The sequence below is a fragment of the Haliotis cracherodii genome, unplaced genomic scaffold (genome assembly GCF_022045235.1).
Source record: "Haliotis cracherodii isolate W230 unplaced genomic scaffold, xgHalCrac1.p SCAF_12, whole genome shotgun sequence".
Lineage (NCBI taxonomy): Eukaryota > Metazoa > Mollusca > Gastropoda > Lepetellida > Haliotidae > Haliotis > Haliotis cracherodii.
This window is the reverse complement of record NW_027266267.1, coordinates 43890194-43916611: the sequence shown is the minus strand read 5'-3', so window position 1 is coordinate 43916611 and position 26418 is coordinate 43890194. Positions and strand designations below refer to the sequence as shown.

Below are 26418 nucleotides of genomic sequence, written 5' to 3'. Positions count from 1 at the left end.
TCGTAACTCCCACACTTTAACATAAACTTACAATCGTCATAATGCTAAGATCGTCGTAACTCCCACACTTTAACATAAACTTACAATCGTCATAATGCTAAGATTGTCATAACTCCCACACTTTAACATAAACTTACAATCGTCATAATGCTAAGATCGTCGTAATTCCCATACTTTAACATAAACTAACAATCGTCATAATGCTAAGATCGTCGTAACTCCCACACTTTAACATAAACTTACAATCATCATGATGCTAAGATTGTCGTAACTCCCATACTTTAACATAAACTTACAATCGTCATAATGCTAAGATTGTCATAACTCCCACACTTTAACATAAACTTACAATCGTCATAATGCTAAGATCGTCATAACTCCCACACTCTAACATAAACTTACAATCGTCATGATGCTAAGATCGTCGTAACTCCCACACTTTAACATAAACTTACAATCGTCACAATGCTAAGATTGGTTTGTAGAAGAGGGCCCTGTATCAGAGGGTTACAATGACTTGAGAAAAGTACTTGTGTAACAATGATAAGGTTTTGTAACAACCTGCATGCCTACCTTGACAGAGGCTTAGTCTGTTAACTAAGGGCAGTAGTAGTTTCGAAACTGAGCTTGAAAATCAAGGGGTCCTTGTCGTAACCTGAAGGTTGAATCAAGAGATTGAGGGGGTCCCTCGATTCAATACCACAGCAGCAAGCCTGAAGAACCCCAGGTCCCCCCTTAATATCACACACTATTAGGATGGTTATTGAAATGCCCTGGAGGTACAGAGGATGAGGTTGGCAGTATCTATGCCTGTCTAAAAGAGTCGACTATGGGGATTGGTTGGTCAGGGACTTCTGGGTCCTGGACTGCAGCTATCTCGATGGCCATCGTCTATGCTCATCAGTGTTCAAAATGAAACCTGAAAAGGCCCTTTCTCAAGATTCAGGGGGCACGGGTGGCCCAGTCGTCTAAGGCACCACGATTCGCTGGGGGCGAATCCTGTTTCTGTTTCTAGGTTTGTCAGCACCATACCCGTGCTTGTGGGTTTCACCAAAGTGGTAAATGTCTCAGGACCTGCATCACTTAGGGCTTTCCTCCCACATTAAGCTGACACGCTGACACACCCATATTAAGCTGATATAACTGGAATAATGTTAAAAGCGGCGTTAAACCCAACTCACTCTCTCACTCAATATTGATGTACTATTGGAGCAAACGTCAAGACCCCCCCTCCCCTGTCAAAATATTGTCTTTTAACCAGTGATATCACTGGGGCATAACCAACATTCACTTACCCTCTCTTTTGATGTGGGGATAATTTCGATTATGTCCTACATCCTAACAGTCAAAAGCTCCTTGGAGATCAGCTTAACCCAGACAAATCTCGGGACTTGAAACCTTCTGGTAGATAAACTATCTTGCATAGTCAAATCTGATGTGGTAAAAGATGGATTGTGATTTGGAGTTTCCATGAACACTGTGTCTTGGGTTTCATCAGGTGCAGCAGGCCCAGACGACGCTGGCCAGTTCAGTGCAGCAGTCTCCGGCCGTGCGACAGGTCCAGACAACGTCCATGGTGCAGATGCCGACACAGACTCCTGTCAAGGCCCAGCAGGCAGGCATCCAGTTCCAGGCTGCCACGCCCGTCACCACCGGCCAGTCAGCAAGCACCCTGCAGCCACAGGTAGGGAGCTCACCAGTCACACAGCGAGTGGGGTGATGGAGGCATGGTGATATGATGCGTATCACATGGGGGGTGGAATGATGGAGGCAGAGTGATATGATGTGTATCACATGAGGGAATAATGGAGCCATAGTGATATGATGTTTATCACATGGGGGATGGGATGATGGAGGCATGGTGATATGATGTTTATCACATGGGGGATGGGATGATGGAGGCATGATGATATGATGTTTATCACATGGGGGATGGAATAATGGAGACATGGTGATATGATGTGTATCACATGGGGGATGGAATATAATGGAGGCATGGTGATATGATGTGTATCACAAGGGGGATGGAATAATGGAGGCATGGTGATATGATGTGTATCACATGGGGGATGGAATATAATGGAGGCATGGTGATATGATGTGTATCACATGGGGGATGGAATAATGGAGGCATAGTGATATGATGTGTATCACATGGGGGATGGAATAATGGAGGCAGAGTGATATGATGTGTATCACATGGGGGAATAATGGAGGCATAGTGATATGATGCATATCACATGAGGGATGGAGTAATGGAGGCATGGTGATGTGATGCGTATCACATGGGGGATAGAGTAATGGAGGCATGGTGATATGATGTGTATCACATGGGGAATAGAGTAATGGAGGCATTGAGATATGATGCGTATCACATGGGGGATGGAATAATGGAGGCATGGTGATATGATGTGTATCACATGGGGGGTGGAATAATGGAGGCACTGTGATATGATGTGTATCACATGGGGGGTGGAATAATGAAGGCATGGTGATATGATGTGTATCACATGGGGGATGGAATGATAGAGGCATGGTGATATGATGTGTATCACATGGGGGATGGAATGATGGAGGCAACTAGTTCAGATTTGGTGTAGTAGATCCTGCAGATGCTCACTGTGTTGATGAAAGGGACATAACTCCAGTTATCTCCCTTTATTGTTCTATACTTTATCCACTTCATTGGGCTTAAACCAAAAATAATTTGCTTCTCAGGGAATGGCTTTTGAAAACATTGAGCGGGTGGGCGGTGTTTTCTTTTTTTCTCATGTGCGTGTGTCCATATAAACAGATGTGTTACCAAATAAACAGTTGTGTACAATCAACCTGGTAAATGGGCCTCCCTACTTAAATGTATTCCTTGATGAATAAAATACTTTAATACAGTATTTGACTTTGTTTGGACTTGGAACATTTGAGGAGAATTTAAAAAATAAAAAATAAATTGAAATAAAAATGAAACTTGTGGCAAACGTTTTTTAGCCTTAAGTACAAAAAGAAGTTTGTAATTGGTAATGATTTATCATATGGGATACAAATAATATATTTGCTATTCTTAATTACTTATTTAGGAAAAAAGTACTGAACTTAGTATTTGGGAATATCAAATATTTATTTTGTGATTCTTGTGGAGTGTTGGACATGGGGGGATTCCTGCTCAGCCTTGGGGTCTCTTGGCATTCAGTCTCTTTAGGGGATCTTGAAGGATCTTGAGCAGTAGTGGGGAGGGGCTTGGATATAACAGGGGGTGAATAACACAGAGTTATCCTTGTACCTTGCTCTACAGTTTGGGGAGGTTGGGAAGATCTCTGCATCTGTGTAGTCAGCTCCTGTATTGATCTCAGCCCCGACTCACTGACTCTGTGGCAGGATGTCTAAGACCTACATCATTCCGTGATATTACTGAAACTCACCGACTATGGCAGGATGTCTAAGACCTACATCATTCCGTGATATTACTGAAACTCACCGACTGTTGCAGGATGTCTAAGACCTACATCATTCTGTGATATTACTGAAACTCACCGACTGTTGCAGGATGTCTAAGACCTACATCATTCTGTGATATTACTGTAATTCACCGACTGTTGCAGGATGTCTAAGACCTACATCATTCTGTGATATTACTGTAATTCACCGACTGTTGCAGGATGTCTAAGACCTACATCATTCTGTGATATTACTGTAATTCACCGACTGTTGCAGGATGTCTAAGACCTACATCATTCTGTGATATTACTGTAATTCACCGACTGTTGCAGGATGTCTAAGACCTACATCATTCCGTGATATTACTGAAACTCACCGACTATGGCAGGATGTCTAAGACCTACATCATTCCGTGATATTACTGAAACTCACCGACTGTTGCAGGATGTCTAAGACCTACATCATTCTGTGATATTACTGTAATTCACCGACTGTTGCAGGATGTCTAAGACCTACATCATTCTGTGATATTACTGAAACTCACCGACTGTTGCAGGATGTCTAAGACCTACATCATTCCGTGATATTACTGAAACTCACCGACTGTTGCAGGATGTCTAAGACCTACATCATTCTGTGATATTACTGAAACTCACCGACTGTTGCAGGATGTCTAAGACCTACATCATTCCGTGATAGGATTGAAACTCACCGACTCTGTTGCAGAAAGTCTTAGACCTACATCATTCCGTGATAGTATTGAAACTCACCGACTCTGTTGCAGAAAGTCTTAGACCTACATCATTCCGTGATATTACTGAAACTCACCGACTCTGTTGCAGAAAGTCTTAGACCTACATCATTCCGTGATAGTATTGAAACTCACCGACTCTGTTGCAGAAAGTCTTAGACCTACATCATTCCGTGATAGTATTGAAACTCACCGACTCTGTTGCAGAAAGTCTTAGACCTACATCATTCCGTGATATTACTGAAACTCACCGACTCTGTTGCAGAAAGTCTCAGACCTACATCACTCCGTGATAGTATTGAAACTCACCGACTCTGTTGCAGAAAGTCTTAGACCTACATCACTCCGTGATAGTATTGAAACTCACCGACTCTGTTGCAGAAAGTCTTAGACCTACATCACTCCGTGATAGTATTGAAACTCACCGACTCTGTTGCAGAAAGTCTTAGACCTACATCACTCCGTGATATTACTGAAATTCACCGACTGTTGCAGGATGTCTAGGACCTACATCACCCTGTGATATTACTGAAACTCACCGACTCTGTTGCAGGTCCAGACGATCCAGCTGCAGACGGCCCAGCTGGGAGGCCAGGCTCTGGCCGGCATGCAGCAGCTGGTGTTTATCAACCCCACGACCTTGACCTCCATGCAGCCCCAGCTCCTTGTGCAGAATCAGGTTCGTGCAGACGGTGTTCCCTTAACTGGTCCTTTCCATGGAACTGTGAAGATCTGGATTACAGTTTGTCTTCAGCAACCCATGCTTGCCGTAAAAGGCGAATATGCTTGTCGTTAGAGGCGACAATCGGGATCGGGTGGTCAGGCTTGCTGAATTGGTTGATGCATGTCATCGATCCCAATTGCGTTGGTTGATGCTCATGATGTCAAACACTGGATTGTCTGATCCAGACTCGAGTATTTACAGATCACTGTCATCTAGATGGAATATTGCTGAGTGCGGCGTTAAACAAACCAACCAACAAATCCTTTTCATGTCACGCTCCCCACTTTTCGGACTTACGGTGCACACATTTTAAACCATGTGTGATGTTCCGTCCTTCAAATCAGGTATAACACTGTAATTGAAGTTGTTAGTAGTTTGAGACATGTTATTTTAATATATACAACAAGTTTCTCTGAATGGGTAAAGAAAATTGATGTAAATTTAACTTGAAGTGTAAATTTATTCTCAAATCGACTTTGGCTTTTGCTCTTTAGGAATCCAAGCAAGCTTGATTGACCGTACAATATTTCTTCACCAAGCTTGGCACACAGATAGGTCTAGCAATGAACTAGTGTCTTTTGATAGAGTTGGGATTAATTTTTTCGAGTTTCCATGGCAAGAAACAATGTTCATGACAAGTATTTAACCATTGTGGGGGGATATCAATGACTTTTTCCTCTTGTTTTAATTGTTTGACCCTCATGTTGTTTGTCTGACCCTCATGTTGTTTGTCTGACCCTCATGTTGTTTGTCTGACCCTCATGTTTGCCTGACCCTCATGTTTGTCTGACCCTCATGTTGTTTGTCTGACCCTCATGTTCTGTGTCCCCAGCATAGTCTCCCAGTGCTGCAGAATCTGGGCGCTGCGGTAGCTGTGGCCCAACAGCAGACCCCAACAGCACAGCCAGCTGTGCAGGCAATCCAACAGCAACAACAACAGCAACAGCAGCAGCAACAACAGCAGCAGATACAGCAGACCAGCCCTGTCACCACCATGGCCACGACAACAGCTATGAGCCCCACCACGCCGACACACCAGACCATGCAGCTTGCAGTGATGGAGGTGCGTATGCCCTATATTCTACGACTGCACAGTAATACACATACCGTATTCGACATAATAAGCGCCCACCGCGAGATTTGCTAATATATTGGCTAGTCAACAATCCCAATTAGCTCCCCTTCCGACCCCTATGAGCATATAATACGCACTCGTGTGATATATGCACCCTTTATTATTGGCAATTAAATTCTGGAAAAATATATCTGTCGTACATAAACATTTCAGGCTGTCAGCATAAATCACGAAATTTATCTTTCAACTCTGTTTTTTTCACCAAAATAATATTCTAATAAGGGCCCCTTATTTCCAATTTTGAGAGCGCCCTGGGCGCTTATTACGTCAAATACGGTATACCACCAGTATAAGCAACAGGCATTTCAGATATGTGGATGAAATAAATGTATAGTTTCATTAATATTTAATTTATTTAACCTAAAATCTACACAAAAACTCATTCACAAATGATGTTTCCCTTTGAAATTTATTGACAATTTTTTTTTTAAAACAGAGATTTTTATCTCATGTTGTTATCTCCCCTGTATCCATGACTACAAAATGACAGCTACTGACCATGCTGGCTTTGACATCATAATATTTACTTTACAGTGTACAAAATAGATCTTCACGTACAGCCAGTGTCAATCACTGTCAAACACTCATTATATCGCATGACAATTTTTCAGCCAATAAATGTGAAGATCCGGGTTAGAATAGGTCTTCAGCAACCAATGCTTGTCATTGTTTCCCAACTGTGTGGATCGATGCTCATGATGTCAATCACTGGTTTGTCTGGTCCAGACTTGATTATTTACAGACCGCCATCATATAGCTGGAATATTGCTGAGTGCGGCGTTAAACAAAAACAAAAAAAGCCCCCAAAACCCCAATCCTTCTCGTAAGACATTTTGTTTCATCAGGAATCAAGTGATAACTTGAACGCATACATATTTAACATGTTCATCTAAGTCTAATGTCAGTGTAAACTCCACCTCTTGAATACAATAGCCATATTTTTACCCAGGACAGTCTACAAGAATAAACCTTTTTGAGTGCGATACATGCATCAATGTTGTTTCAAGAGCACATCACTATATAAGAGCGTTAACCGTGACCGCAACATTTGACCCCATTTCACCTCCTCACCTCACCCATCTGATCTGACCTCACCTCACCCATCTGACCTGACTCACCTCACCCATCTGACCTAACCTCACCCATCTGACCTAACCTCACCCATCTGACCTCACCTCACCCATCTGACACCACCTTACCAATCTGACATCACCTCACCCGTCTGACCCAACCTCACCTCACCCATCTGACCTGACTCACCTCACCCATCTGACCTAACCTCACCCATCTGACCTCACTCACCTCACCCATCTGACCTCACTCACCTCACCCATCTGACCTCACTCACCTCACCCATCTGACCTGACTCACCTCACCCATCTGACCTAACCTCACCTCACCCATCTGACCTGACTCACCTCACCCATCTGACCTGACTCACCTCACCCATCTGACCTAACCTCACCCATCTGACCTCACTCACCTCACCCATCTGACCTCACTCACCTCACCCATCTGACCTCATTCCCCTCACCTATCTGACCTCCCCTCACCCATCTGACCACTCACCTCACCCATCTGACACCTCACCTCACCCATCTGACCATCTCACCTCACCCATCTGACCTCACTCACCTCACCCATCTGACCTCACTCACCTCACCCATCTGACCTCACTCACCTCACCCATCTGACCACCCCACCTCACCCATCTGACCCCACCTAACCTCACCCATCTGACATCACCTCACCTTACCTCACCCATCTGACCTGACCTCACCTCACCCATCTGACCTGACCTCACCCATCTAACCTCACTCACCTCACCCATCTGACCTCACTCACCTCACCCATCTAACCTGACCTCACCTCTCCCATCTGATCTCACCTCACCTCACCCATCTGACCTCACCTCACCTCACCCATCTGACCTGACCTGACCCATCTGACCTAACCTCACCTCAACCATCTGACCCCACCTCACCTCACCAATCTGACATCCCCTCACCCACCTGACCTAACCTCACCCATCTGACCTCACCTCACCCATCTGACCCCACCTTACCAATCTGACATCACCTCACCCACCTGACCTCACATCTCACTCATCTAACCTCACACCCATCTGACCACCTCACCTCACCCATCTGACCTCACTCACCTCACCCATCTGACCTCACTCCCCTCACCTATCTGACCTCCCCTCACCCATCTGACCTCCCCTCACCCATCTGACCACCTCACCTCACCCATCTGACCATCTCACCTCACCCATCTGACCTCACTCACCTCACCCATCTGACCTCACTCACCTCACCCATCTGACCTCACTCACCTCACCCATCTGACCCAACCTCACCTCACCCATCTGACATCACCTCACCTTACCTCACCCATCTGACCCCACCTCATCTCACATCTAACCTCACCTCACCCATCTGACCTCACTCACCTCACCCATCTGACCTCACTCACCTCACCCATCTGACCTCACTCACCTCACCCATCTGACCTGACCTCACCTCACCCAGACCCCACCCATCCGACCTCACCTCACCATCTCCTCCTCTTTGTCTGTTCCAGGAGGAGAACATCGACCTGGAGGAGTTGGAGCAGTTTGCCAAGACATTCAAGAGGAGACGGATTGAGCTTGGTAAGGGACCAGCTCAAAAGTTTGATGTCAGATAAATTTATGAAATACAGTTCCTTATGTTTTGAGACATACCCCGACCCCTACCTAAAAAAACTTTGTTTCAAACTTAATCCTATCTCACTCTATGCATATCTTCTTTCTGTTTCAATCCTATGTGGAAACGTGCTTGAACAGAGTTTCCAGCTTTTTAAGAACAATCCACCGAACACACCCCATCAGTACCATGGTCACCTCCAAACAAATGGGTCACTCATGTAAATCCTGTGCATAGCGGGGATGGTTGGGTGGGCATACAACTTTGGGAAATAGGAAAAGTAGGTAAATATACCTGGGGTGTGTTCGGGAGGACTGTTTTTTAGAAGCCGGAAACTGTTCAAGCACGTTTCCACATAGGATCAAAGAAGAAAGTGACTGAGTGAGTATGGTTTTACGCCGCTTTTAGCAATATTCCAGCAATATCACGGCGGGGGACACCAGAAATGGGCTTCACACATTGTACCCATGTCGGGAATCGAACCCGGGTCTTCAGTGTGACGAGCGAACGCTTTAACCACTAGGCTACCCGACCGCCCCTAAAGAAGAAAGAGGATGCATAGTTTGAGATAGGATAAGTATAGAAATATACAATTTAGTTGATAATTTCATTTCCTGAAAATGATTTCGGGAGTTTAGTGGCCTCTTTTGTCACACATTTTTGTGTTTTGCCCCGCTTTTTTCAGAACGCTGATCGACTGAAGTTTATTCACTGGTTGAAAATCATTTGCAGGCTTTTTTATGTAGATCAAATCTGCCATTCAATATTACACACTGCACCAGATGGAGATACCACTATTGGGACTTCAAACCCTACCTAGTAGAAACACTATTGCGTCTGCGTCAGTATACTGTGTCTGAGTGGGGTATTCATGTTAAACTGCGGCATGGTATCTCAGTGTGCGAGCACTATAAATCGGCATCAGTCAGGACTAGTACAAGCAGCCACACACACACACACACAGGTACATGCACGTCGCTATATAAGTGCAATAATCTTGGACGCTACGTTGAACCCCATTTCACCTCACCTGTTGGTATCATTATAAGGACTAAAAATGTTAGTTTCTATCACTGTCATTATTCTCAATTTCTAACAGGCCACTGTTGTATTGTTGGATTAAAACAACAAGAAGACAATGATGAATGTATATTGAAAGTTGTCCTCTTCTGTCCCCGTAGGGTTCACACAGGGTGACGTGGGACTGGCGATGGGGAAGCTGTACGGCAACGACTTCAGCCAGACGACCATCTCCCGCTTCGAGGCTCTCAACCTCAGCTTCAAGAACATGTGCAAGCTGAAACCTCTGCTCCACAAGTGGTTGCAGGACGCTGACGCCATGGCACAGAACCCAGCCGCCATAAGCAGTGCCAGTGGCGGCGCCGTCACCCCGGAATCCATCAGTCGGCGTCGCAAGAAACGAACCAGTATCGACACATCAGTCCGTGTGGCGTTGGAGAAGAGCTTTTTACAGAATCCCAAACCGTCGTCGGAGGAGATCACGATTCTCGCCGACAACTTGAACATGGAGAAGGAGGTGGTGCGGGTGTGGTTCTGTAACCGGCGCCAGAAGGAGAAGCGAATTAATCCTCCGTCCTCTCTGACGTCGACTCAGATGCAACTGATGACTGGGATCAACATGAGTCAGAGTCTGCTCAGTCCGCAGAACACCACCCAGAACACCAGTGCCGGAATTAACGTTTCCTCCCCAACACAGACACTCGTTACGCCGCCTCAGACTCAAAATATATTTGTGAATAACACTGCACCTTTAAACATGTCCACTGCGGCAAGTCTGGTCATTCCCAATGTGACAGCGGCACCGTCTACCTCACCGTCACAACCAATCGTTGTCTCCGCAGCGACGGTGTTGGCCAATGCTGCTGCAGGTGTTCCCACTGTCGGTGGTCACATGATACTTAGTGCGCCAGTCCAGGATGAAGACGCCTCGTGACGATAGAGTCCGGAGCCAGGGGTGGACATTTCGAAAAAGAACAGTTTCGTCTCTTTATTTAATCTTCGGTAACCATTCTTGCATGAAACCAGCCCTTATTGTACGCTTTGAGGAAGTAGGACTATTTTGAAGTGGTACGTGATGTTGGCACTGCGTACTGGATGTGTGTAAACTTGCTCTGTGTTATCCTACCTCACGATGACCTCCAGCCAATCTCAACACGTGAATGATTCTCGGTAATATTAGCTTGGTCAACTAAATCCACAAGTTGTGTCTGGGCAACTTCCAAGTGGCAGGTAGCTGCAGGGTGTTGCCATGGTTACCTGATTATCCAGAAACGTCTCCGTTTCTATGACTATAAGAAGTGATTGAAATACAATGTACAACGTTTTCTAAGGTGACAAGGTGTTTCGACAGTGAAAGGAGGTTATGCGATCTCTACAGGGAAGTGGATCATCGTATGGATGGGTTCCTATGGTAACACAGGAAACGTTACCATGGATGCAAGATGTTGTGGATCTGTTGCCCTGGCTACAAGGAGCTACCGTCCTTGCATAATACAACCACACGATTCATAGATGTACATTTCGGACTAGCGTTGCCCTGATGTGCATGTATTGTACAGTAGAAATTGTACAGATTTTGCGTAATATTGGTCTCAGGATGAAGCTCGATACGAGGAGTTCTGTTTGGTAGCAGGTGCCCTTTGTTGTAACGTCACCTGTGATTGGTTGAACGGAACCAGTCAATGCATTCCTTAGTTGCAGGTGCCCTTTGTGAACAATGGTGTGTGACATTGGTAGTCTGTGTTCTGTGGTGAAGGAGGAGCCAGTACCCTGTGGACTCTTTGTACAACATTTTATACAGATTGCTGTTTTGTATCATGACTGTGTTTTGTACTGGGTTTCTTACAGAAGTGACCAAGTGGCTGGTCTGTGCGTGGATGGCTGAGTGTGTTGGAGAGATGGGGTTGTGTTTTGTACAAGAGTTTTTCTGTGTCCATGCAGGCTTTAGTGACAGAGGCAAGATGAAAGTGAATACTTAGCGACCTGAGGCAAAGATGGGCCTGGTTTGAGATAAGTCTGAACCCTGTTACGTAACTAACCTGTTAGTTTGAACCTTGAAATACAGCTAAACCCTGTAAATCTGAACCCTATAAAAAGCTAAACCCTGTTTTTCTGAACACTGTAATACAACTAAACTGTTAGTCTGAACCCTGTGATACAGCTAAACCCTGTAAATCGGAACCCTATAAACAGCTAAACCCTGTTAGTCTGAACCCTGAAATACAGCCAAACCCTGTTAGTCTGAACCCTGTAATTCGTCATGATACGGAAGAGGATAAGTAGATCTTATATATTTTGAGTTCATTATTTGTTTATGAAAATTAGTTTAGCCATCATTATTTCTTTCCTCGAAATGAGCCGTTTCGTTTCATCACAGGGGTAGTTAAATGGAGCCACTAAGAAGTGGATTTTTTGTTTCTGTAGAAAAATAAGTATATAGCTTCATCAGATGCAAAACAAGGGATTCCAGTCATCTTAGATTCCTGTCACACAAACCCTTGCAGTTGTGCCCAGCTTCAGTGCTTGTAGAGCACTACAAATAATGTATTAAGAATAATGATTGAAACTTCTAGCTTTGTCTGACAATCACAGAAATACCTCATCTATTGTATACAAGTGTATTGCCCCAGTAGGTGTTTATGTCATGGCATTGTGTCGTGTTGACAGCTGGTGTATACGCTCCTTATAGCCTCTTTATTTCCTGGCATTACGCATGCTTCCAACCAACTTCTGTTTCTTATAGATAAGTGGACAGGCATGTTCAGGCATTGAATGGTTCTCAGGAAGTGCTACTGAATATTTTTATGTGATTAGCAATTTTTGTTTTCAGAACATATTTCTGAACGTCACCTTTGTTCCTAATTTGGGCATTGTTATCGTTAAATAACTTTAAAAGAAAGTGCTGTTAGAAGTAGTGGTAAGGGAAATAGTATACATTATTGTCGATTGAGGGTGAAGGTCACATTCTTGTTCCTGTGCACCGCCTGCTCTTTCATTTGACTGCTTTGACCAGTGAATGTTTTTCTATGCTACTCAAAAGAAGTTAAGGAATGCCTACAATTGGGAGGCTGTGTTTTGCAGATTAACTATAGTCATATGAAAATATCTAGCGTTCTTGAACTTCTTTTGATTAATATGTTAACATGTTTATGCATTAGAAGTTTAAAAGATCGATTACTTGGCATTGAAATCAGGCCAGACGTTTCTTATTGCTTGGCTTCAGGTGTATTGACCCAGCATTTGGAGGAATAGAGGAAAGATATGGACAAGCAGCAGAACTGCGGAACAAATAAACCAGTATTTTGTTGACTGGACAAGTAAACAATTCTTTACTAATGTAGGAATCGTATCTGTTTTCAGTCCAAACAGAGGCGGTGGGGTAGCCTAGTGGTTAAAGTGTTTGTTTGTCACGCCTAAGACCTGGGTTTGATTCCTATGGTACATTGTGTGAAGCCCTTATCTGGTGTCCCCTCCGTGATATTGCTGGAATATTGCTAAAAGTGGCATAAAACAATACCCACACAATCCGAACATTTCACTGTTTGCAACAGTTCGAGTTTGGGCCAGAAGGAACCGTTTAAACAAGTCGAATTTGTTTTCTTTCAACTTCTCCTGAGATGAAACCATGGAGACGAGCAATCCAGGATTTTTAAAAAGCGAGGGGTCCAAAATATCAAAATTCCCTCAACATACTACATTTGGTTTTCAAAATGGGGGAGGTAGCGGACCCCCCTGGATCTCCTCTCTGGATCCACCAAAGGGCCTGTTGGTTTGTCAGTATTTCTGTGACACACTGCACTTTTTCTGCTGCACTAGGCTGCTAAGGATTCTGCTGATACTGTAACATCAACTGCAACAAAGTCACAGACAAAGACCCACTTCAGTCTGCAAGAATTGACACCAAGTGTTATTGTATATGTATCTAGTGAATATTTGATGTCAGGAATGATCTCAATGATTCGTTCAGTTGTTAAATCTTGATACTGTTTGATAAAAATTGACAATTGTTGGGAACTCGTGTGCCATTAACCACATTTCTTTTTCCAGTTTAGATACACGGTATCTACGGGGATACAGATTATTTTATGGACTGATGGCCAGACCTCTTCAGAATGTATTTGTAATGTTTGTGAATTACCTATTTTACTCTGGCCAGTAACCATGGTAACCGCCATTTTGCCATAATTCCTATAGCAATAATCCGATTGTTTGCCATGTGTTACGTGTGATATATACTGCTTCCTTGACCCCAGGGTGCTGTAGACACTCTGGGTAGAGGCTCGTCGTCCTAGCTCCTGTGTGCAAGCATAATATAGCATAGGATCTAGGGCTAGACACATATACTGCTCAAAAGAAGTTAAGAACACCTGATGTATTCAAATGACTAAAGTAATGTGTCATTAAATTTTTTGGGGTGATTCTTAACTCCTTTTGAATAGTATATACTGCATTGCATTGTGTGGTGCACGTTTTTCAATTTTGTACACAGTTTTCTGTGACCAGTTTGGTCATGTCAGATTATAGCCCTTGAAAGTCAGTGATCCAACTAAGATGTCAGTCTCACGCATTGGGTGCATAGGTGAGTGAACCGAGGTAACTTTCCGGAGTTGTCTTTCTTTAATAATCTTGTATGTTTGGTGTCTGATTGTTATGTTAGGTTGAGGAAGACATGGAACACTGCTTCTTCATCGTCTAAGGCGCCACAGATCTCTGTGCTGAGCTTGCATCCCTTGGGTAGGCCAGTTACCTATGATTGTGGGTTTGAATCCTGGTTTGCCCAGATTATGTTTCTAGGTTTGTCAGCACCATACCTGTGTTCTTTGGATTCACCGAAGTGGTAAACGTCTGAGACCTGCATCACTTCGGGCTTTCCTCCCACATTAAGCTGACACGGCATGATATAACTGGAATACTGTTTAAAGCGGAGTTGAACCCAACTCACTCACCCACTAACAACAACAGTGTAGAAGGAGCAGTGTAGATCTTAGCATCTGTCCAGCGTTCTACTGGGTTGGGTGCAGTGGAGGCGAAGTTTGAATTGGATAGAGGACCTTCATTGACTACTGACACAGCAATTGCATTAAAATCATATCTTAGTTCTCGCTACTGCTAAACAAAGATCTGAGGACATCCCATTACGGGTCATGTCAGAACGACCTTTCATCCGACCAATCAGAGCGTCGTCGCTTACCAGATCATGAAAGTGACAGTGGGAATGTGATTTCTATTCATGCAACCTTGAAAACTTTAACACGGGGTATTCCGAACGATAGTTACACCCGTACGACTGAATCTATACAATCAAGACCTTCTGTTAGCCATTCTTGTGTTCAGGTTTCAAATTTTTAATCAAGAATTTGTCAAAATATGTTTCGAAGCATAGTCGCCAATTTGAAATTATTGCCGTAAAGCACAAGAAAGCTGTCTTCTGATTGGCTAATGTCGACTTCTTGTCAGTCATTCCATTGGTCAGTCAAAGTTCGTGCAAGGTCAGTCTGACGTGACACGTAATGGGGTGTCCTGAGATCTTTGTTTAGCGGTAGCGAGAACTAAGATCTGATTTTATCGAGATAGCTCACACAGTTGCTTCATGACCATGTTACGCTGTTGCTTATATCAAGAATTCCTCTTCAGACTCCCTTACTTGATAGGTTGGCATATAACTGTAATATTACTTACTACAACCCGTGAAGATCCGGGGTAGAATAGGTCTTCAGCAATCCATGTTTGCTGTAAAAGGCGACTCTGCTTGTCATAAAAGGCGAATAACAGGATTGGGTGGTCAGGCTTGCTGACTTGGTTGATGCATGTCATCGTATCTCAATTGCGTAGATCGATGCTCATGAAATTAATCACTGGATTGTCTGGTCCAGACTCGATAATTTACAGACCGCCGTCATATAGCTGCAATATTGCTGAGTGCGGCTTTAAACAACAAACCAACCAACAAACCTTTGTCTCCCACACTGATCCGAGTTCACAATCAACATTGCTGGAAGCACTCGTAAAATCTCGCTATCTCTCAATGACGTCCCTTGAAACATGAATGCATTCCATACAGAACTAGCAGTGACTTTGTGTAATTCCTAGTCCTCTTGCAACTGGTAGAGGCTTGTGTTAAAGTAGCCCCACTGTGTAAATGGCACCATGGTACTAGCTCCTGTGACCTATCTGGATAGCAGTTGAGTCACTATAGGACCAACCATTTCATCTTCGGAAATTTTATTCAAATAATTTTTTGTCTTTCTCCCATACCATTCTTTTGCAGGGGATGGATTGATTGAACATTTGTTGCATATTAATTGTTAAAGATATTTTGTGATTTCGCACTTTATTTTTTTTCTACAAATATTTATTTTTGAAACAGATTTTTAGGGTTTGTTTTTCTAAGATAATGCGAATGTATGCAGATACCAACCGAGAATATATGATTGTCCTCCTACACATCCACTTCACTGTGTGGCCGAACTAGCCGGTCCGACTAGAACCCATGTCAAACTGGAGGAACTATATCTACTTAGCAGGAGCGATCTGTTCTACATTAAACTTAAGACTACCACTTGATTTTCGAGTTGAAAAGTGATGTCATCTAACATAATCCTTCACGCTTGACTATGACAAAGTCATCTCATGGAAGAGTGTTTAATTTATCACCCAAAACAGGAGATATTGCTTGGTGAAATCAAGCAATATCTCCTAGAGATAGCACTGCAATGAAATTGCATCACAATGCTTTGAAGACCATTGTGACCTCATTGGTTACCATGACGTCACTATCAAATGACATCACAAATCGCTCTGCCACATAAGCATTTTACCTTAAATACACTGGTTATTACTGTTTACAGACTAATAAAGTTGGAAGAATGATTTGGGATGATGAATAGAATCTCATCCTGGTGTCTTTTGATATGAAATATATCAACACTGATAAATTTGTTATGAAAGGACACTGCTACGGTAGCCATGCTATTGTTTGTGCGTTTCACAAAGGTAATAAGGTGAAAGGGTTCCTGTAATGGCCTACCATAAACCCATTTAATCAGCTTCCCCTACAGGCAATACTGAGATATATAACTTGTATGTATAATTCATTTATTCACTGGTACAGGTGGAATGCAGCCACTTGTAAATTGTTTGTATTGTGCTGCCACCTGTAGCTAAATCCATAACGCTCTACAGATTAAGGGGGGATAACCGCTGTACCTGTGTATGTGTAGACATTTTGATACTTTAGATGCCTTGTGATAGGTCCTGTATCAAAACCAAAATAAAAGCTATATTTTAGTACGGAACTTTTTTGTTGTCATTGTTTGTGTGATATTTATATCTATCTTTGCTGGTATTTTATGCTTATGTCCTTTACGCGTTACTGTAAATACTGTAGGCGATGAATTCAACCTCAATTGTCAGTGTGATGGGTGTTGACAGAATCTGTACCAAGTGTGATGGTTGTTGACAGAATCTGTACCAAGTGTGATGGTTGTTGACAGAATCTGTACCAAGTGTGATGGGTGTTGACAGAATCCGTACCAAGTATGATGTTTGTTGACAGAATCTGTACCAAGTGTGATGGTTGTTGACAGAATCTGTACCAAGTGTGATGGTTGTTGACAGAATCTGTACCAAGTGTGATGGTTGTTGACAGAATCTGTACCAAGTGTGATGGTTGTTGACAGAATCCGTACCAAGTGTGATGGTTGTTGACAGAATCTGTACCAAGTGTGATGGTTGTTGACAGAATCTGTACCAAGTGTGATGGGTGTTGACAGAATCTGTACCAAGTGTGATGAGTGTTGACAGAATCTGTACCAAGTGTGATAGGTGTTGACAGAATCTGTACCAAGTGTGATGGGTGTTGACAGAATCCGTACCAAGTGTGATGGTTGTTGACAGAATCTGTACCAAGTGTGATGGTTGTTGACAGAATCTGTACCAAGTGTTATGGATGTTGACAGAATCTGTACCAAGTGTGATGGTTGTTGACAGAATCTGTACCAAGTGTGAGGGTTGTTGACAGAATCTGTACCAAGTGTGATGGGTGTTGACAGAATCTGTACCAAGTGTGATGGTTGTTGACAGAATCTGTACCAAGTGTGATGGTTGTTGACAGAATCTGTACCAAGTGTGATGGGTGTTGACAGAATCTGTACCAAGTGTGATGGTTGTATACAGAATCTGTACCAAGTGTGATGGGTGTTGACAGAATCTGTACCAAGTGTGATGTTTGTTGACAGAATCTGTACCAAGAATGATGTTTGTTGACAGAATCTGTACCAAGTGTGATGGGTGTCGACAGAATCTGTACCAAGTGTGATGGTTGTTGACAGAATCTGTACCAAGTGTGATGGTTGTTGACAGAATCTGTACCAAGTGTGATGGGTGTTGACAGAATCTGTACCAAGTGTGATGGTTGTTGACAGAATCTGTACCAAGTGTGATGGTTGTTGACAGAATCTGTACCACGTGTGATGGCTGTTGACAGAATCTGTACCAGGTGTGATGGGTGTTGACAGAATCTGTACCAAGTGTGATGGTTATTGACAGAATCTGTACCAAGTGTGATGGTTGTTGACAGAATCTGTACCAAGTGTGATGGTTGTTGACAGAATCTGTACCAAGTGTGATGGTTGTTGACAGAATCTGTACCAAGTCTGATGGTTGTTGGCAGAATCTGTACCAAGGGTTATGGTTGTTGACAGAATCTGTACCAAGTGTGATGGTTGTTGACAGAATCTGTACCAAGTGTGATGGGTGTTGACAGAATCTGTACCAAGTGTGATGGTTGTTGACAGAATCTGTACCAAGTGTGATGGTTGTTGACAGAATCTGTACCAAGTGTGATGGTTGTTGACAGAATCTGTACCAAGTGTGATGGGTGTTGACAGAATCTGTACCAAGTGTGATGGTTGTTGACAGAATCTGTACCAAGTGTGATGAGTGTTGACAGAATCTGTACCAAGTGTGATAGGTGTTGACAGAATCTGTACCAAGTGTGATGGGTGTTGACAGAATCTGTACCAAGTGTGATGGTTGTTGACAGAATCTGTACCAAGTGTGATGGTTGTTAACAGAATCTGTACCAAGTGTGATGGTTGTTGACAGAATCTGTACCAAGTGTGATGGTTGTTGACAGAATCTGTACCAAGTGTGATGGGTGTTGACAGAATCTGTACCAGGTGTGATGGGTGTTGACAGAATCTGTACCAAGTGTGATGGTTGTTGACAGAATCTGTACCAAGTCTGATGGTTGTTGGCAGAATCTGTACCAAGGGTTATGGTTGTTGACAGAATCTGTACCAAGTGTGATGGTTGTTGACAGAATCTGTACCAAGTGTGATGGGTGTTGACAGAATCTGTACCAAGTGTGATGGTTGTTGACAGAATCTGTACCAAGTGTGATGGTTGTTGACAGAATCTGTACCAAGTGTGATGGTTGTTGACAGAATCTGTACCAAGTGTGATGGGTGTTGACAGAATCTGTACCAAGTGTGATGGTTGTTGACAGAATCTGTACCAAGTGTGATGAGTGTTGACAGAATCTGTACCAAGTGTGATAGGTGTTGACAGAATCTGTACCAAGTGTGATGGGTGTTGACAGAATCTGTACCAAGTGTGATGGTTGTTGACAGAATCTGTACCAAGTGTGATGGTTGTTAACAGAATCTGTACCAAGTGTGATGGTTGTTGACAGAATCTGTACCAAGTGTGATGGTTGTTGACAGAATCTGTACCAAGTGTGATGGGTGTTGACAGAATCTGTACCAGGTGTGATGGGTGTTGACAGAATCTGTACCAAGTGTGATGGTTGTTGACAGAATCTGTACCAAGTCTGATGGTTGTTGGCAGAATCTGTACCAAGGGTTATGGTTGTTGACAGAATCTGTACCAAGTGTGATGGTTGTTGACAGAATCTGTACCAAGTGTGATGGGTGTTGACAGAATCTGTACCAAGTGTGATGGTTGTTGACAGAATCTGTACCAAGTGTGATGGTTGTTGACAGAATCTGTACCAAGTGTGATGGTTGTTGACAGAATCTGTACCAAGTGTGATGGGTGTTGACAGAATCTGTACCAAGTGTGATGGTTGTTGACAGAATCTGTACCAAGTGTGATGAGTGTTGACAGAATCTGTACCAAGTGTGATAGGTGTTGACAGAATCTGTACCAAGTGTGATGGGTGTTGACAGAATCTGTTCCAAGTGTGATGGGTGTTGACAGAATCTGTACCAAGTGTGATGGTTGTTGACAGAATCTGTACCAAGTGTGATGGTTGTTGACAGAATCTGTACCAAGTGTGATGGGTGTTGACAGAATCTGTACCAAGTGTGATGGTTGTTGACAGAATCTGTACCAAGTGTGATGGTTGTTAACAGAATCTGTACCAAGTGTGATGGTTGTTGACAGAATCTGTACCAAGTGTGATGGGTGTTGACAGAATCTGTACCAAGTGTGATGGTTGTTGACAGAATCTGTACCAAGTGTGATGGTTGTTGACAGAATCTGTACCAAGTGTGATGGGTGTTGACAGAATCTGTACCAAGTGTGATGGTTGTTGACAGAATCTGTACCAAGTGTGATGAGTGTTGACAGAATCTGTACCAAGTGTGATGGTTGTTGACAGAATCTGTACCAAGTGTGATGGGTGTTGACAATCTGTACCAAGTGTGATGGTTGTTGACAGAATCTGTACCAAGTGTGATGGTTGTTGACAGAATCTGTACCAAGTGTGATGGTTGTTGACAGAATCTGTACCAAGTGTGATGGTTGTTGACAGAATCTGTACCAAGTGTGATGAGTGTTGACAGAATCTGTACCAAGTGTGATGGTTGTTGACAGAATCTGTACCAAGTGTGATGGGTGTTGACAATCTGTACCAAGTGTGATGGTTGTTGACAGAATCTGTACCAAGTGTGATGGTTGTTGACAGAATCTGTACCAAGTGTGATGGTTGTATACAGAATCTGTACCAAGTGTGATGGGTGTTGACAGAATCTGTACCAAGTGTGATGGTTGCTGACAGAATCTGTACCAAGTGTGATGGTTGCTGACAAAATCTCTATCACACGTGATGGGTGTTGACAGAAACGAATAACAGCTTTTTAAAGTTTAATTTGCTGAGGGAGCAGAGAAAGGGCACACAACCCAATTCAGGAATGGCTTTAAACTATTTTATTTCCTAGAGGTTATATCAGTTCCTGGACACCGTGGCCGGTCGGGTAGCCTAATGGTTAAAGCATTCGCTCGTCACGCCGAAGACCCGGGTTCGATTCCAGACATGGGTACAATGTGTGAAGCCCATTTCTGGTTTCCCCCGCCGTGATATTCCTGGAATATTGCTAAAAGCGGCGTAAAAACAATACTCACTCACTCACTCCTGGATACCTCACGGACACAGGCGGATGAACATCTGGTGGCAGGAATATAGTCTTACAATTATTCTTGAATTGACATTGTTTTTGCCTTGCACACATTTGATTCAGATGTAGAGCATTTCTTTATGAGTGGGCGGTGGGGTAGCCTAGGAGTTATAAGCATTTGCTCTTCATGCTGGAGACCTGGGCTCGGTTTCCCACATGGATACAATGTATGAAGTCTGGTGCCATGATATTGCTGGAATATTGCTAAAATCCCAACTCACTCACTCTTAATGATCAGGTTGATTAGGTTTATTTGTCTGAGTTCAGTAAATTGGTTGATTGTATACCCAGAAGACGTGGCTCATTGACCATAATGTCAACCACTGGTTTACCTATCCTACGACCCGTGAAGATCCGGGGTAGAATTCAAATTTTTAATCAAGAATTTGTCAAAATATGTTTTGAAGCGTAGTCGCCAATTTGAAATTAGTGCCATAATCACGAGAAAGCTGCCTTCTGATTGGCTAATGTCCACTTCTTGTCAGTCATACAATTGGTCGGTCAAAGTTGCGCAAGGTCAGTGTGACGTGACCCGTAATGGGGTGTCCTCAGATCTTTGTTTAGCGGTAGCGTGAACTTAGATCTGATTTTAACGAGATTGCTCACAGTTGCTTGATTACCATGTTACACTGTTGCTTATACCAAGAATTCCTCTTCAGACTCCCTTACTTGATAGGTTGGCATATAACTGTAATATTACTTATTACAACCCGTGAAGAACCGGCCTAGAATAGGTCTCCAGCAACCCATGCTTGTCGTAATAGGTGACTATGCTTGTCGTAGGAGGTGACTAACGGGATCGGGTGGTCAGGCTCGCTGACTTGGTTGATTCATGTCATCGATCCCAATTGCGTAGATCGATGCTCATGATATTAATCACTGGGTTGTCGGGTCCAGACTTGATTATTTACAGATGGCCATCATATAGCTGAAATACTGCTGAGTGCAGTGTTAAACAACCAACCAACCAACCTATCCTAGATTTGATTATTTTCACAAATAGCTGGAATATTTTTGACTGTAACATTAAACAGCCAACATCTGTTGGGAAGGGCAGACATGGAAACTGTCATATTTACTAAACTTAGGACATGCTGTAATCTGGGAGCACTGGGTCAATTTACCTGGGGCGGTCGGGTAGCCTGGTGGTTAAAGCGTTCGCTCGCCACGCCGAAGACCCGGGTTCGATTCCCGACATGGGTATAATGTGTGAAGCCCATTTCTGGTGTCCCCCGCCGTGATATTGCTGGAATATTGCTAAAAGCGGCGTAAAACTATACTCACTCACTCACTCAATGTTACCTTCACAGTGGAACTGTACTAGGGCTGGGACGCAGCGCAGCCTATTGTTTTGTTCGGTGCCGTGCTGTTCAAAATACAACGCTAAACACAATTACTCTTTAATTATTTCGTTTTCCAAAATCTCGACTGAGAAGACAACAATGCATGAATAACGAACAGTAAGATTCGCGATGATGGTTGAAAGGGTACGTTGTATGAATTGCGCTTCTTCGTTCATTTGTGTTGCGCATATTGACTCTTGCTGAGTTGCTGCCGTGTTCCGTAAGAGATTATACCTGCTGGTTCTGAAACTGATCGGAAGCGGATGGTGTACGATCCTTATATGGAAACGCAAGCTCCTATTTTTCTATTTTCCTATGTTCTATATCATATCATGTAGGTTCTGGATGTACTGGCGCAAAAAGATGGAAGTAGACGCCAAAGTGACCAAATTTGAGATGGTCTAAAGATGAAAAGGAAACCACCCTTCAAGTCATTTTCAACCCATCTGGTAATTACGCCATACTATGGCAATGAAAAATGATGAATTTGACTTACTATCAATAGAAACATGAATTTAGAGTATGTAAGTGTGCGCTCTGTGTGTGTTCCCGCATTCACGCGCTACGCCAAGTGATGCAAAATAACTACTGTTAAAAGCAAGGTTAAATCAAATGTGTTCCATCACTCCATTTTGCTTTACTTATGACCTTGTTAATGTTCGATCAGGTGGATGTGTATCAGCGTCCTGCCCCCATAGAATAGTGTATGCATTCAAACGTATTCTGAGGACCCGTGAAGATCCGGGGTAGAATAAGTCTTAAGCAACCCTTGCTTGCCGTAAAAGGCGACTATGCTTGTCGTAAGAAGCGACTAACGGGATCGGGTGGTCTGGATGCATGTCATCGTATCTCAATTGCGTGAAGCGATGCTCATGACGCCCATCAATGGATTGTCTGGTCCAGACTCGATTATTTACAGACCGCCGTCATATAGCTGGGATCGCGGCGTTAAACAAGCAAACAAACACACAAACAATCTGAGGCCTGAATGCGCGAGAGACCACATCGACCTATGTCAAGACAATCGCCAGTCATCATAAGTGACTAGCCCCTATGATGTCACGCCATGGAAACAAGCGGCGGAAGAACATGTTCTCTCCCAACGAGGAACGCTTGGCCGAAGCAACTGCTGAAAACATACAGAAAGTTAAAGAGGGGATATTTTCTAAGAGTATTCCTAACCTGAAAGAATGGCTAACAGTAGCTCCAGTCAATGCTCTGGACTCCGACACTGAATTGCTACCCTCAAAGGAAACGTTCTGTTTCTTTGATAGATTTCATGAAGGAAATACAAAATCGGAAGAGGAACTGCTAAGGCTTATGCCGTTTGTTCCCGAAATGAAAGGCACATTAAATTCGCAAGTAGAAGAACAATTACACAGGGAGATAAACCGCAACAGCTACTTCCCAGATGCGATGTCGCCCGGAAACTACATGTTCGTCCTGCCATTGCTGCTACATTTGAACAATCAAGAAACAACAAGAAAATGACAGACTCAATTAAAGGAAAAGTGAACACAAACATTTTGGCCCCCCGCACATTTCAGGTAAGAACTTATAGATGATATTCTATGACATGACCATATTTCACCATTATGGAGGAGTGAGTATGGTTCTACGCCGGTTTTAGCAATATTCCAGCAATATCGCGTCGGGGGACACCAGAAATAGGTTTCACACATTTTATGCAAACATTGTGATGCGCTTTCATTGCAGCGAGATTTACAATGTAGATATCATTTGATCTCACCCAAGCATATCTCCTGTGGGAGCCAGTTTTGGATGACAAATTTTGATGTGATTCATAATGGTCGAATAACTGTTGATAGACTAACACGGTATCTGGAGACTTGGTGACAAGCTGTCCGCATTCACGAAGTTTATTTAGTTCAATATCGGAGACAGGAAAGTGCATCGATTTCGCGAGCAGACGTTGGTAATCATGTCGCTAAGGTAACGCTCTATGCTACCCTTGGTCCCCTTCATAGTAGACAGTTCGAATTCTGAGCCGTCTGTGTCATTTACCCTCATGGTGCCTGGACGTCAGTCAGCCTATTTCTTCACACAACGTTACACAATTCTACCCAATAATAGATCTTCATATTGTCTTTGAGAATGTCTAAAAGTTGTTGCATAATGAGTTTGTTTACATTCTGATATCATTGATGAAAGTGTGAGTAGATCTAGTCTTAATTTTCGTGTTTTTCTTACCTGTATACATTTTGTGAACTAAGTTCCTGTCAACTTGTCAAGTTGTTTTCATTTTCAGTTGCAGTTAAGATTCTTATCGATGTCATAGTCAAAAGGCAAACCTGTACTAAGGGTGGATTTTGGATTCGGGTCGTCGAAAAATTCGTCAAACAGCAAGTCCTCTAACACTGACGGAAACCCGGACTTTGTGGTGTTGATAATGGCGCACGAGAAACAATTTCTGGCAACACTCGCAGTCTGAATCTTAGAGTGAGTGAGTGAGTTGTGTTTAACGCCGCTTTTAACAGTATTCCAGTTATATCGCGGCCTGTCAGCTTAATGTGGGAGGAAAGCCCAAAGTGATGCAGGTCTCAGACGTTTACCACTTCGGTGAAACCCATGAGCACGGGTATGGTGCTGACAAACCTAGAAACATAATCGGGGCGAACCGGGATTCGAACCCACAATCATAGGATTCTGGTGTACCCAAGGGACGCAACTCTGCACAGCGAATCGCGGCGCCTTAGACGACTGGGCCACCCGTGCCCCCTCTGAATCTTAGAACTTCTATCCGGCCATATGCAGTTTTGACAAGAAAGACATTAAATGTGTTCAGAGGTTGAATTATACGAATAACTCTTCATGTCAGTCAGATTTCCGTCCGCTTTCACGAAGTCATTTACTTTGACAGGTGTCAAATGGTCATCGATGTTTGTTTACAAACGACGCAGACGTAGTTTTGGGTTTTACTGTAAAAAGAAAATCATATGTGAAATAAATGAAAAAAAAGAGTAATGTGAAGTCATGTTGTTGATATGAAACTGTTATATCTCGAATCAGTGAGATTGTAGTACGTAAAGCATTTGGCGTGGATTTGTGAATGAATGGAATGAAAATATCCAATGTCCAATGAAAATATATTGTTGTTTAACTGACCAATCAACTTCGGGAACCAGTTATTGCACACTGTGCAAATATAAAAAAGATATTACACTGCATATTTTCGCCGATATGTGTTTTGTTTGTTGTTTTACCCCGCGCTCAGCAATATTCCAGCTATATGACGGCAGTCTGCAAATAATCGAGTCTGGACCAGACAGTCCAGTGATTGACATCATTAGCATCGATCCACGCAATTGGGATCGATGACATGCATCAACCAAGTTTTCCAGTGATCCATTCATTTATTTGTAGGCAGGCGACCAATAGGATGCATGTCATCGTATCCCACATGCGTGATCGATGCTCACGATGTCAAACACAGAATTGTCTGGTGCAGACTCGATTATTTACACACCCATCGTCATTTAGCTGGAGTATTGTTGAGAGCAGCGTTGAAAAACACACAAAAATGTTTCAATGGCCTTAAATAGAGATGTCACCCCATGGGAAGTCCGAAGTTTGTTTGTTTTGCTTGTTTGTTGTTTAACGCCGCACTCAGCAATATTCCAACTATATGACGGCGGTCTGTTAATACTCGTGTCTGGACCAGACAGTCCAGTGATTGATATCATGAGCATTAATCCACGCAATTGGTATATGATGACATGTATCAACCAAGTCAGCGAGCCTGACCACCCAATCCCGAGGAGTCCGAAGTAGACATTGCCTCTAGTAACATGTGCGTGTCGTTAGAGGAGATTGGGTGGTCGGACGCGGTGGCTTGGTTGATCAGTAACCACAGTACCCCGAGTGTGTTAATATTTGCTGGTGCCG

The 26418-nt window shown here is 43.2% G+C and overlaps 1 protein-coding gene and 1 pseudogene across 1 annotated transcript in view; both read left to right on the top strand.

Annotated features, from left to right (window-relative positions):
* LOC139458447 (POU domain, class 2, transcription factor 3L-like) overlaps positions 1 to 17020 on the top strand; it is a 54471-nt gene extending 37451 nt beyond the window's left edge. The window contains exons 5-9 of the mRNA XM_071239885.1: positions 1499 to 1684; positions 4737 to 4862; positions 5740 to 5970; positions 8626 to 8695; positions 9911 to 17020. Of these exons, the coding sequence (XP_071095986.1) occupies positions 1499 to 1684; positions 4737 to 4862; positions 5740 to 5970; positions 8626 to 8695; positions 9911 to 10683 (1386 nt within the window). The 3' untranslated portion in view covers positions 10684 to 17020. The remainder of the gene's footprint in view (positions 1 to 1498; positions 1685 to 4736; positions 4863 to 5739; positions 5971 to 8625; positions 8696 to 9910) is intronic.
* On the top strand, positions 13460 to 24811 carry LOC139457428 (uncharacterized; annotated as a pseudogene).
* The last annotated feature ends 1607 nt before the right edge of the window (positions 24812 to 26418 follow it).